Raw genomic sequence first — 14,226 nt, 5'->3', positions numbered from 1 at the left:
CAAAAGGCTACATCTTAGATCAAGTCTGCATTCTAAAAGAGGAATCTGTTGTTAACACAGTTTGGCCTTTATTTTATGACTGTAGCCATGTGATACGTGTGTTTTTCAAAGTTCCTTCAGTGGGAGGAGGTGGAGGAGGGTATAGGGGAATAGATGGTGATGGATGGAGACTTGACTTGGGGTGGTGAACACACAATACAGTGTACAGGTGTGCTGTGGAATTGTGCCCCTGAATTCTGTACAATTCTGTTAACCAGTGTCACTCCAATAAATTCAATAAAAAGGAAAAAAAGAATCTAAAAATAAATAAATAAAAGCTTCTTAGTGTGAGGCCAATATCACCTCTGATCTGGTGTGTGCTTTGTGTGTAGCAGGTGTGTAGTAAGGTGAGGCAGGGGGTCTCGCGGGGGTGAGGCCGACGGAGTCCTAACGAAGCATGCCCGACTCCGGAGACCGATTCAAGACGCAGATCTGACTTTATTGTTTAAGTGCAGCAACATATATAACATTCCAGACCAATCAGAAGTTTACACCATCCTTAGGGCAGCCAATGGTAGGGAAGATAGGGTACTATGTAGGGGCTCTAGGGGGTTTGCTCAGGCGGGCGCTGCCACTTCCCGGTGTGCCGAGGAAGCTTGTATAGGCGGAGTGTGCTCACGCCATTGCATCTGCCACTGCGCTGAGATAAATCTTCTGAGCTCTTCCCACAATAAGGCTTTTAACTTTATTTTATAGCTTCAATGAATATTTATATTTGTAAATACCGGCAGTAGATTATGCATTTTAATAAGCTTATCAATATATTAAAATATTTTGTGTCAGAGATTTGATCTCATTCATCTTATTACCAGTTGCTCCTGACATCTCCGAGGTCTCTGCACATCTATTTGGTGTTTCTTTCCCTCTGTCCCCCTTTTTAACTAAACTTGCTCAATATTTCTGTGCTACGAACATCCACTCCCACTTTCATTTCACTAAGCTGCATTTTATGCTCAGTATTCCATAATGTGACGTGGCTTTTGAAAAGGATGAAATGATGGCATTAGTGCTAGAAATTTGTGTTATATAACAATTAGAAAGTGCCAATGTCCCCTCGATAAAATGACTCAAGAAAAATGGTTATTCATAGGACTAGAAAAAATACCAGACAGCATTATCCAGCAGGCAGAACCTATTTTCAGGCTCCCTCAATCCACTCTTGGTTTCCCCTCTTCCTTGGGTGTGTGGTCCCCCAGGAAGTACACACAGTGCCCTTAAGCTCCCATCTCTTAGACATACAGATTCAGTTCCTTCCTCCCAAACCTTTATTCTTTCTGGACTAAGCTAGTGACCAACTAAAGTGTTCATAACCAATAATGTCTTACTGCAAACATTCTTCTGTATTAGTCAGGGTTCTCCAGAGAAACAGAACCAATTATATATATGTGTGTGTTTCTATATACGGAAAGAGATTTATTATAGGGAATTAGCTGATGTGACTGTGGATGCCAACAGGCCCCAAGATCTATAGTCAGCAAGCTGAAGACCTAGGGTTACAGGGTGTGCCTCCAGCCTGAAGGCTAGCAGGCTCGAGGCCCAGGAAGAGCTAACATCACAGTTTGAATCCAAAGGCAGAAAATACACACACACACACACACACACACACACACACACACACCTACACCTGGGGCAGGTGTACGTTTCAGCTTGGTCTGACATCTTTCCCCACTGCTTCCCTCCTACTTGTAGCTGGAAGACGAAATTACAACATTACGACAAGTATTATCAGCGAAAGAAAGGCATCTGGTTGAGATAAAGCAAAAACTCGGCATGAACCTGATGAATGAATTAAAACAGAACTTCAGCAAAAGCTGGCATGACATGCAGACCACCACTGCGTAAGTACATTCATGGAATACTAACAAATTACTTAGTCTGCCATCTTGCCACTTTTCTATGTTTTTCTACAAGGCTGACTTGGTACTGTGGCTAGAAAAAGAATATTTTCTCTAAAAGTAGGGGGAAAACCTCAACAACTATTTTTAAAATGTTGCGTGTGGAGCATTCTCCATAAAGTAGCTTTATGAAATTAAATTTTATTCATTAAAATTGTATTTTTACTCAGATCCCTTTACGGTATTGCATATTTTTAAAAAATGTTTCTTTTTATTATATACTAGGGGCCCAGTGCTCAGTATTCAATAATATGACATGGCTTTTGTTTCTTTTTATTATATACTAGAGCAGTGGTTCTCAACCTTCCTAATGCTGCGACCCTTTAATACAGTTCCTCATGTTGTGGTGACCCCCAACCATAAAATTATTTTTGTTGCTACTTCATAACTGTAATTTTGCTCCTGTTATGAATCGTAATGTAAATATCTGATATGCAGGATTTATTTTCATTGTTACAAATTGAACATAATTAAAGCATAGTGATTAGTCACAAAAACAATATGTAATTATATATTCAATATGTGTTTTCCGATGGTCTTAGGCAACCCTTGTGAAAGGGTCATTCAATCCCCAAAGGGATCCGACCCACAGGTTGAGAACCACTGTACTAGAGTGACTTGGGAGAGGGTCCCTCAGCCCGGTCTTTGCCCTCTCACAGTCCAGGACACCTTAGGGGATGTCCACCTGCCGGCTTAGGCCTGCTCCCTGGGGGAGCAGGCCTAAGCCGGCGTCGGACATCCTTAGTGCTGCCGCGGAGGCGGGAGAGGCTCCTGCCACCGCCGCTGTGCTGGCCAGCCATGAGTCGTCTTCTGGCTGAGCGGCATTCCCCCTGTGGAATCGAACTGACCACCAGGGGGCAGCTTCTGCATTGAGCATCTGCTTCCTGGTGGGCAGTGCGCGTTAAGCGATCGGGCATTCTGCCATTAGGGTCAATTTGCATATTACACTTTTATTATATAGGATTTTTAAGCATTTGTTGAATATGTATTTTTTATTTGTTCTCATAAAATTGTAAATGGACATGCAGAGGCCTGGTAGTAGGAAGAGGTACCTGGGATGGATGGCCATTATTTCAGTTTCGTTGGGGGCCATCTTTGCCTGCTGACTCCTGAAAGCTAAGGTCTAAGACCTTTTGTTCCTGTATGACGTTGCCCTTTGTTGGAGGAGTTGGGTTAAAGGAGTATGCTGTTTACCCGCTGTGTTTCCTTTAGTTTTTAGGTGAAAGAAGACCCACTCTCTCCCCCTATAACAGCCTAGCGACCCCATAGGCTTCTGTGCTTGTGTACCCCAAGGGCTCTCCAAACAGGGTCAGGGCACACAGTAGGGCAGGATGGAGCCAGGGAGCCCAGCTGTTTATCTGCAGAGGCTAACCAGCATTCCCCAATCTGATGACAATTATAGAAGACTAGAGGCCCGGTGCACAAAAACTTGTGCACTCAGCGGGGAGGGGGGGGGGGCCCTCAGCCCGGCCTGTGCCATCTCGCAGTCTGGGACCCCTCAGGAGATAACGACCTGCTGGCTTAGGCCTGCTCCCAGGTGGCAGAGGGCAGGCCCAATCCCTAGGTGCAGCCCCTGGTTGGGCTCAGAGCAGGGCCGATTGGGGAGTTGGGGCACCGCCCCCAGCCATGCACAGAGCAGGGCGGATCGGGAGGTTGTGATGCCACCCTCAGTCACACTCAGGGTAGAGCCGATGGAGGGGTTGGGGCTCCGCCCCCTGTCACACTCAAGGCAGCGTCGATGGGGAGGTTTTGGCGCCACCCCCTGTCACCCACAGAGCAGTGCCAATCAGGGGGTTGGGGCGCTGCCCCCTGTCATGCACAGAGCAGGGCCCATTGGGGGGTTGGGGCTCCGTACCCTGTCACCCACAGAGCAGGGCCCATCAGGGGGGTTGGGGCTCCATACCCTGTCATAAATAGAGCAGGGCGGATCAGGGGGTTGGGGCGCCACCCTCTATCACCCACAGAGCAGGGCCGATTAGGGGGTTGGGGCGCCGCCACTCTCACACTCAGGGCAGGGCCGATGGGGAGGTTATGGCTCTACCCCGTCACACACAGAGCAGGGCCCGTGGGGGGGGCGGGGTTGGGGCGCCACAGCCTGTCACACACAGAGCAGGCCCGATCAGGGGGTTGGGGCGCCTTCCCCTGTCACGAACAGAGCAGGGCAGATAGGGAGGTTGTGGCCCCGCCCCCTGTCACACACAGAGCCGCAGGGTGATCAGGGGGCTTGGGCGCTGCCTCCGTCACTCTGATCCCAGTGCCAGGAGGCCTCGCGGCTCCGCTGATCCTGGTGCTGGGAGGCATATTACCCTTTTACTATATAGAATAGAGGCCTGGGGCATGGTTGGGGGCCAGCTGGTTTGCCCTGAAGGGTGTCCTGGATCAGGGTGGGGGTCCCCACTGGGGTTCCTGGCCAGCCTGGGTGAGGGGATGATGGCTGTTTGCAGCTGGTCACACACCCTTCAGCGTCGGGGTCCCCACTGGGGTGCCTGGCCAGTCTGGGTGAGGGGCTGAGGGCTGTTTTCAGGCTGGCGGGTGACTGAAGCTCCCAACTGCTCCTTTTTTTCTTTTTTTTTATTCTGGGCCAGCTTTAGCTCTGGCTCCAGCTCTGAGGCCTCTGCTGCTGAAAGCAGGTATCTGGTTTGTTTGGGTTCTATAATCGAAACACTGTATCAACTCCAGCTCTGAGATCCCGGCGGGCTGAAAACAGGTTTCTGGGATTTTGTTTAGCTTCTATATTTGTAACTATGTTTCAAACTGCAAGCTCAGAGGCCGCCAAGGCAGGCGGGGAACGTTGGTTTCCTCCGTCACTGAAGCAAGCAAGCCTCATGTTAGTTTCAAGCTGCCTGGCTGCTGGCCACCATCTTGGCTGGCAGTTAATTTGCATATCGCCCTGATTAGCCAATGGGAAGGGTAGCGGATGTACGCTAATTACCATGTTTCTCTTTTATTAGATAGGATAAGACACCTCACATCAGTGTTTATACATTTCAAATACATAACGCAACACCATGTGAACAATCTCCTGAAAAGCATAGCTGGATTTTAGGCACTAAATTAATGAGCCCATGTGTCAGCATTTTGGCCTATGTCTTTGCACCTTGGTAGCCTAGACCCATTAATGGCCTTGACAGTGTGAGGTGAAACAATCTCCAATCCTAGGGTCTGGTCACCTCTGTATTTAATCCAGGTCTGGAGGCTTCATGCCACACTGACCTGAACTCCCTTCTGGGTGTAAGAACCAGGCTAGATGCTGTGTTTGGCCTTTCTAACCACACTGCAGGGATATGCTAGCCCAAGGGAGGGCCAGGCCCTTTGTTGCTGAAGGGAGTGGGGAGCAGGGAGATGGGCAGAGGGTGCCCTGAGTTTGCTCTAGGTGTGATGGAGGCAGAGTGGGAGGTGGGGCAGTGAGAGGAGAGACTCATACTCCTGCTGCGACATGGGATTGGAGCAGGCAAGTTCCAGGAAGGCTTTTAGCCTTTTCACACAGGGGAGAGCATGTAGTTTGTATTTTCCCCATGTTCGAAGAACACATTGGTTTTATAGTCAGGCATCCTACTTAGTATCACGTTTTTGTAGAATGAATAGAATAAATTTATTCTCTGGGTATAGAGTGTATAGGCTAGTCAGGAAAACAGAGTTTAGTTTTTGTTTTTATTTATATTACTAGAAGCCTGGTGCACAAAAATTTGTGTACTCGGGGGCAGGGGGGGGGAGGGGGGGTCCCTCAACCCGGCCTGTGCCCTCTCACAGTCTGGGACCCCTCGGGAGATAACGACCTGCTGGCTTGGACCTGCTCCCGGGTGGCAGAGGGCAGGCCCAATCCCTAGGTGCAGCCCCTGGTTGGGCTCAGAGCAGGGCCGATTGGGGAGTTGGGGCGCCGCCCCCTGTCATGCACAGAGCAGGGCGGATCGGGAGGTTGCAATGCCACCCTCAGTCACGCTCAGGGTAGGGCCGATTGGGGGGTTGGGGCACCACCCCCTGTCACACTCAAGGCAGGGTCGATGGGGAGGTTTTGGCGCCACCCCCTGTCACCCATAGAGCAGGGCCAATCAGGGGGTTGGGGAGCTGCCCCCTGTCACTCACAGAGTAGGGCAGATAGGCGAGTTTTGGCACCGCCCCCTGTCACACACAGAGCAGGGCAGATCAGGGGGTTGGGGCGCCGCACCCTGTCACACTCAGGGCAGGGCCGATGGGGAGGTTATGGCTCTACCCCGTCACACACTGAGCAGGGCCCGTGGCGGGGGGAGGGTGGCGTTGGGGCGCCGCACCCTGTCACACATAGAGCCGCAGGGCGATCAGGGGGTTGGGGAGCTCCCCCCTATCAGGCACAGAGCAGGGCTGATCGGGGGGTTAGGGCGCCTTCCCCTGTCCCGAACAGAGCAGGGCAGATAGGGAGGTTGTGGCCCCGCCCCCTGTCACACACAGAGCTGCAGGGCGATCAGGGGGTTTGGGCGCTGCCCCCTGTCACACTGATCCCAGTGCCAGGAGGCCTCTCGGCTCCGCTGATCCCGGTGCTGGGAGGCATATTACCCTTTTACTATATAGGATAGAGGCCCGGTGCATGGGTGGGGGCCGGCTGGTTTGCCCTGAAGGGTGTCCTGGATCAGGGTGGGGGTCCCCACTGGGGTGCCTGGCCAGTCTGGGTGAGGGGCTGAGGGCAGTTTTCAGGCTGGCGGGTGACTGAAGCTCCCAACTGTTCCTTTTTTTCTTTTTTTCTTTTTTTTTATTCTGGGCCAGCTTTAGCTCTGAGGCTCCAGCTCTTAGGCCTCCGCTGCTGAAAGCAGGTTTCTGGCCTTTGTTTACCTTCGGTATTTGAAACAATGTTGCGATCCTGCTGGCTGAAGCCGGGCGACTAAAGCAGGTTTCTGGGGTTTTGTTTAGCTTCTATATTTGTAACATAGTTGCTTAGAGTTGCAGCTCAAAGGCCGGCAGCTGCAGGCGGGGAACATTGGAGTCCTCCGTCACTGAAGCAAGCAAGCCTCATGTTCGCTTTAAGCTGCTTGGCTGCCGGTGGCCATCTTGGCTGGCAGTTAATTTGCATATTGCCCTGATTAGCCAATGGGAAAGGTAGTGGTCATACACCAATTACCATGTTTCTCTTTTATGAGATAGGATAAGTAGTTACAAATCACCAGTTAAAGGATAAGTGTGAAATACTGGTGCTGTCGGGTTGGAAAGCAGACTGAGTCTTGCTGGGCCCAGTGAAGGGTTCCTGAGGAAGAGATGTTTCAGCAGAAGGATGAGTGGGAATTCTCCAGCCACAGGGGCAGGAGGTGCCTCCTGGGGGAGGCTCCCTGGTTAAGGCCCCTGGAGAGGAGGCTCCAGGTACTCACTGTTGTGGAGATGGCAGGTAGAAGTGGCCTGTGGCATCTGTTAATAGAGTTATTTTTTTAACAAAAAAATAATACGTTTTTATTGATTTCAGAGAGGAAGGAAGAGGGAGAGAGATAGAAACATCAATGATGAGAGAGAATCATTGATCGGCTGCCTCCTGCACGCCCCCTACTGGGATCAAGCCCGAAACCCAGCCATGTGCCCTGACTGGGAATCGAACCGTGACCTCCTGGTTCATAGGTCGTCGCTCAACCACTGAGCAACCCCAGACGGGAAATAGAGTTATTCTTTATTCAATAGAAAAGCCATTAAAGGGGTCATGACAGTTTGTTGATCCAGCAACTTTAATGAGTGTCTACTCTGAGGCATTATTACCCAAAGGCTAATCTAAGCCCACGGGGTACAGGCTTCAAAGATGGACAGAGTTCCTACTCTCTTTGTGTGTCGAAAGGCAAAAGAGCAAGAACAAGTAATAAAATGCAATAACAAGTAATAACATATAAGGAAATATCAGGAAGTGCTAACTGTCATAGGGTGATGCTCTACAGGAGAAGAAGGGGGCCGGGGAGAAGCTGCTGGGATGGGGTCTCAGTCAGGGAAATCCTGTCCTAGAAGCTGCTTTGAGCTGAGACCTGAATGATGAGGAAGATCTTGCGATGATCTGAGGAAGAGCTTCCACACAAAGGCAAAAGCTTCTGCAAAGACCCTGAGGCCAGAACTAGCTTTGTAGGTTGCAGGAGCCCAAAGCAAGTGCTGTGTCTGGAGTGTAGTGAGAGGAGAGGGGGCCAGAGCCTCTGTTTCATGAGGAACTGTGGGCATTTTCTTCCCAGGGCTCAGGATCCTGTTGGAGAGTTTGAAGCAGGAAGTGACCTGTTCTCATTCATCTTTCGGAAGGATCACTGCAGTTGCTTTGTGTGATATAGATTGTGGGAGGCAGGTGTGGAAACCGGAAAGTCCTTTATGAGACTGTTGCCGTAGTCCAGGTGGGGGTGGTGGTGAGGGAGAGTTGAGGACAGGCAGCGGACAGGACTTGGAGATCAGGCCAATGGAATTTCCTAGTGGTTGGGAGGCAGGGGATGAGGAGAATAGAAGGATCCAATGTAACTCTTGGTCTTGGATATAGACTACTGGGTGAGTATGGGTACTGTTTACTGCAATGGGAGTGTGGCATTGCAGCTAAGCCATGAGCTATGGACTCCAGTGGGTTGGGTTGAAATCTAGGCCTTCCTGCATCTGCAGATTGAGGTCATATTAGTACCTATTTTATAGGAAGTGAGGATTCAGTGAGTTAATATCTGTGTAGGATGTAGGACGGTGTCTGACACTTTGCAGGCACATGCACTGTTCTAGGAAAGACTGAGACAGATTTTGTGGGGAGACTCAAGAATCGTTTTGGCCATATCAAGTCTGAAATGCACAGTAGACAAACGAGTTTATATACCAAGAGCACAAAGTGGGGAAAAGTGCAGGACATTCGGGAGTCGTCTGCCTTCTGATGTCTTGAAAGCTATAGGACTAGAGGAGATTGCCTCAGAGATCATTTCATAGATACAGATGAGTGTGGACTCACTAACCTTTAGGGATGATGTGAACTTAGCTTTGTAGGAAAGAATCAATCTCTCTCTTAAGAAGGAAGCCTGTCAACAACATAATTTTGGTAAAGCATCTTCCTCCCACCATTTTTTCTTGGCTGCTGAGGGAAGGGAAAAAGTCTTACTCACATGTTAGGGTGGGGGAGGGGGCAGATAGCAAAATTGATTTTCTCTATTCATTAATTAAATCCCTGTTGTTAGTGTCCATGATACCCATTCCAGGACAAGCTCTATAGCTCACACAATGAACATTTTGATGTGAGGGAACTGGGATGGGGTTAGTTGGGTAGAATTAGATTTTAAAGCACTAAAAGGAATGTTAGCTGTCAGAGAATCGCTGGTGACTACCAGAGGCAATACTTTGCATACTGATTAGGCAATCATGACCTATTTAGTTTGATTTATAATGAAAAGAAAATCTGTGGGATGGTAATGAAAGATCTTGGCATATTTTAGTCTGTGGTAGGATTCAAATTGGAACAGAACTGGATGAGTAGGAATAATTACACAGCAGACTGAAATTAGCTCCTTTCTAGAAAGATAACCATACAATAGCAGGTCAAGAGATCCCCTGTGTCCCGGGTTTATTGTTGCTGTTTGTGCCATAGTTTTTTACATGTCCTGGTTTGAGAGAATCTAAGAGCAGACACAAAATATTCCCCCCTCCTTTTTTAAAAATGATCTCTGCTGCTCTTCTATGTTGTCTTTAGGCTTCAGGGAGGCACAGGGGATGTGTGTGGCTTGGGATCTAGCTGTGGGGAGGTCACTGGAGGAGATACTGAATCTTAATAAATAAGTTTGGCCTGGGGTTTTGAGCACTGTGACAGGAAATTCCTAACAGTTATTGACTAAAGTGGGAAACAAAAGAGACCTAACCTGAGGGAATCAAAAGAAATCAACAAAAGTTCCCATTATCCTCACACAGCTCTCGCCAGACACACAAATTCCCTCCTACTCACCAGGTTCTTCTTTGACCCTTATTTTCCTTGGTCTGTCCATATTCGCTAGGAAATGTCTGTTTAGTACATGAATTTGTTTGTTTGGTTTTATGATCTAGATAATATGATTTAGACACTTCCTGAAAAACAGGCATTGTGTAAATAAATAACATATGGTAAACTCATTCCAAGCTGCTAACAAAAAGACAGTAGTAGAATGCCATATTAATAAAGTGATTTCAGTCCCGAGGAAGGCCAAGGCGCATGTTTTAAAGCATTTCCTTAAAGTATGATAGGACATGGCGCAGGAGATGGAAGGGGTGGATAGAGGGATAAGGGACATTCACACACACCTGATTTGATATAAAATAAAGTCTTCTCAGAGGTGCCAGGTAATGTAAGTGCTCTAGACCCAGCAGGCAACTTTGGGGGAACTTACCTGGGAGGAGCATATATACCGGAAGAAGGTGGTATGTACATTATAAGAATTTGGGTTTCTTTTTTAATCTATACAAACATTCTTGTTTTGTTCTCAGTTTCAATGAGATATAATTGACCTACAGCACTGTGTAAGTTTAAAGTGTACGGCATAATGGGTTGGCATGTTGTGAAGTGAAGTACAAAACTTTTCCTTGATTTCTTTTGATTCTCTCAGGTTAGGTCTCTTTCGCTTCCCATCTTATTAAGGAACTGTTAGAAATTTCTCAGAACTGTGGATATGGCACGGTTCTTCCTGTCACTGTGCTCAAAACCCCAGGCCAATGTTTTCACCTGGTTCTATCTGTCACTTATCACCTGTCAAGTCTGTGCATCTCTCTCTGGGACCCACCACCTCCTCTCCATGCTTCCTGCCAACACTCCCCGTTCAGAGCCACAAAGGAGCATCCTCTCTGAGCATCCATTCGTCCATCTGGTGCTCAATGAGTTTCTCCTGTCACCCTCTGCCAGACGCCGGGGACACACAGATGAGTGGCTTCCTTGCCCTCAAGGAGTCAGTCTAGCCAGGAGGCCTAGGTGATGAGTAGACATAGGTCATTACAGTACTACATTCCTAAAACTGTTTTTGAAAAAGTCACTGTGTTATATTAACTCATGTGCCTTTCTTATTGTCAGTAGAAGTATTAGCAAAGTAAGTTAAACACTAGTTATGTATTTGCTTTTTTATGGTTAATTTCACCCACAGTAACAGTAAAAGCTTAAAGCTCTCTTTGAAATGTACATTTTTACACTTCTGTGTCACCTTCAATGTCTAGGGCTTTCATTGACAAGTATCTCTTCGTAAAGTTAATACACTTCTTTAAGAATGACTCTCTGCTCTTGGAACAGTCCCACTCCTTGAGATTAAAGATCTGCACATTCAGATCTATACTTGTGTCTGGATCTTTTTCCTGAATTCAAATTTAATTGTTTGACTATCCCTTTGATAAATGGCAGCCAACCCATCATTTCAAAACAATGACTAGAAACAGTCACTGAGGAGAGAGACAGACGATGAATGTTTTATGGGTGATCATGGTATACAAACTGTTGTTCTGTTTACTTCCAGCTACAAGAAGACACATGAAACCCTGAGTCACGCAGGGCAGAAGGCAACTGCTGCTTTCAGCAATGTTGGGACAGCCATCAGCAAGAAGTTTGGAGACATGAGGTACCGTGGGAGAGAACCCCAGGAATGTGCTCAGCCCTTGGCTGCTAGAGAGAGGAGGAGCGTTATCTATTGGCTAGTCTTCCTAAGATAGTCTTTTTTAATTGGATTAACATGTGGCAGATAGTGATTGGTGACTGAGATAAATTATTATATTAGGACATATTCTGACTGGAGGTCAGTTTAGTGGCAAGACTGTCCCAATGATGCCCTTTCCACTAGGACCCAACCTGGTAAAAATAGAAGATAGAGGATGTCTTTAATCGCTGGTATAAGGGATTTCATAAGAACACAGCACACATGAATTTTCATTACTGTAATTTAACCAATAAATTAAAATAAAATATGTATTCAGTGGAATATGCTCTGATAAACCATTCTAGTTATAGTTTTATATACATCCATTTTTCTATGCTAAATACATAACATATGTATTATTTTATTCCAAAAAGTTACTATATGGTGTATATTTCTGGTAGTTTTCTTTCTTCACTTTAGCAATATTGTGAACATGTCAATAAATGTCTATTACATTTTTAATAACTTTATTATCTTCCAGTGCATTTCCTTGCACATTTTGGTTATTTTTCAGTATTTCACTATTATATAAAATTAGGTGATCATTAAAATTTTGAACTGAGAACCAAATGTCCTCACTATAGTCACCAGAAAAACATTGCAGTATTGACCATTGTTTTTTATATTATGTGCTAAGGAGTTATATAGAATTGTTCTCTCATGCTTTTTTGCTTGTTTAAATACCTGTCATAGTTTATTTGGAATTTAGCTGATATGCTTATGTGATTTTTTAAATTTATAAACCAATTTCCTTTTTCTCTAGAAATCAAATTCATTCTTTAAAAACTTTAAAAGTACATTTAAATTTCTTCTTTTAAAAAGATCTGTGTGAATTATTTCACTGGATTCTTAAACTATTAATTTTTTATTACCCTGCAACTTTGATACCTAGAGGGAAATATTTATATCTTTGTGTTTAAGTTATTTTTTTACTTCAGATATTGCTAGATTGTGCCCAATATTAATGCTTCATCTTAATAACTTGGTATTCATGAGGCTGGAGTTAAGTGAGAAATGTACATTAATCTGAGTACTAATAATAAATGAACCAGGAGGTCAGGGCTTAGGTTCCCAGTCAGGGCACAAGCCTGGGTTGTGGCTTGATCCCCAGGGGGCCTGCAGGAGGTAGCCGATCAATGATTCTCTCTCATCATTGATGTTCCTATCTCTTTGTCCCTCTTCCTTCCTCTCTGAAATCAATAAAAACATATTTTAAAAAAAACACTACCAAATTAAAATGTTTCCTGTGAAGTTAAAATAAAGTCACATTTGTGAAAGTATTCTGAAGAAATGCAAGCTGATGGAATACTTTTTATGATATTGGCATCTTCCTGATACTTCTCAGGAATTTGTTCAAACTGCATGTGATCTGGTGCAGATGAAATCTTTGGAGGAGGCACATGATTTCATTAGAGAGTTTCACCATCATTATGTTTCCATGAGAATCATAGTTAGAAGTCAGTAGACTCAAAAACTGTAATGAATGGAATTACTGTTTGCTTTGGGGCTCTTAGCAGAGGGGACAAGGGCCAGTGTGGTGTATCTTTTTCTCCTGATGTGCTAATGCTGCTCCTGCTCTTCTCTCCATGCTGCCCTGGCTGCAGGTCCCACTCCATCGGGTAAGCGCTGCCTGGGGGCCCTCAGCCCCTTCCTCCGCAGAGCTGTCTTTCTTCACTGTGTGCGTGGGCCTCCGCCAAAAACGAAGTCTCTCTTCCTGAGAGTGTTCTGACCAGGGAGTTACAGACTGGGGGTGGGGTTAGGGCATCTAAGGCATTTGAATTTATGTAAGCACATATTTATCTCCTTTCTGAGTCATTTACACCAGCTTTACCTGCTGCCCAATCTCTTAGGAATCTCTTTTCTGCATCATTTCTCCTTAGATTGGCAGAGTTCCTTCTGAGAGAAGGAAAAAAGGAACATGGATATTGAGAGTTGTGTATTTTTATAAAACTTAGAGAAAGTAAGGTCAAGAAACAGAAAATTACTTTCTCTAGACTGCCATGTTTTCTGAACATCTTGTGACTGTTGTTAATAGGATGGTTCATCTTCAACTTTCCGTACCTTCTGATGTTGAAGAGGGAAAAAGTTATTGGAGAAGCACATAGACCCTGTGCCCTAAATTAAGTTTTTTTTTTTAAGCTGGAATCTCATTATATGCTTTTTATTGGAATTTGTTTTTCTGAGAAAACTGTTTCTATTTAAGGAGATTAATAGATTGATAATGCAGATGAATTTATTTTAGTAATTCTTTAATTAATTTCTTTGTCCGTTCGTTTCCATTCTAGTCAAGTGCCACCCATACAATGGCCTCAGTGGATATTGTTGGGAAAGGGTGATGAGTTTGATCCCTTCCCAGTTAGCTTCTTGGGAGGGGAGAAAGCAGGGATGGTGTTGGAACGGGTGGAAAATGGACTGTCTCGTGTTAACTACCTATATTCCTCTGGAGAGTTTCACTGTAATGGAACAATTAGCTGTTGCCGGCTCGGCTCTATTTCCCATCTTCTTGACCAGGAGAAGGGGGTGGAGAAGGAGCAGGCCCTTGACAGAATGCTCATGGGCTACTGGGTTGACCTGGAAGGAACCAGACATTCACATCAGACTTCCTGGCCTATGGGGCACCTACCAGAAGTAAAAGAATATGCAACCATGGACCGCCTATTCTTCCCTTGTCCCCTTGGAATTGACTGTGGCCCATGCTACCCAAT

The 14,226-nt window shown here is 46.0% G+C and overlaps 1 protein-coding gene across 4 annotated transcripts in view; it reads left to right on the top strand.

Moving 5' to 3' along the window:
• Window positions 1-14,226, top strand: part of TPD52L1 (TPD52 like 1) — a 64,654-nt gene that overhangs the window by 42,151 nt on the left and 8,277 nt on the right. For 2 of the 4 annotated variants that reach the window (XM_081094298.1, XM_081094297.1), the window contains exons 3-4: window positions 1,729-1,877; window positions 11,345-11,446. In XM_081094298.1, coding sequence (XP_080950424.1) covers window positions 1,729-1,877; window positions 11,345-11,446 — 251 coding nt within the window. Of the gene's footprint in view, window positions 1-1,728; window positions 1,878-11,344; window positions 11,452-13,125; window positions 13,141-14,226 lie in introns of all 4 variants that reach the window. The other 2 variants (XM_081094296.1, XR_013996161.1) reach the window with 2 other exon arrangements.

Source organism: Myotis nattereri (assembly GCF_964212035.1).
Source record: "Myotis nattereri genome assembly, chromosome: 6".
Taxonomy (NCBI): domain Eukaryota; kingdom Metazoa; phylum Chordata; class Mammalia; order Chiroptera; family Vespertilionidae; genus Myotis; species Myotis nattereri.
This window is presented reverse-complemented; position numbering and strand designations above follow the sequence as displayed.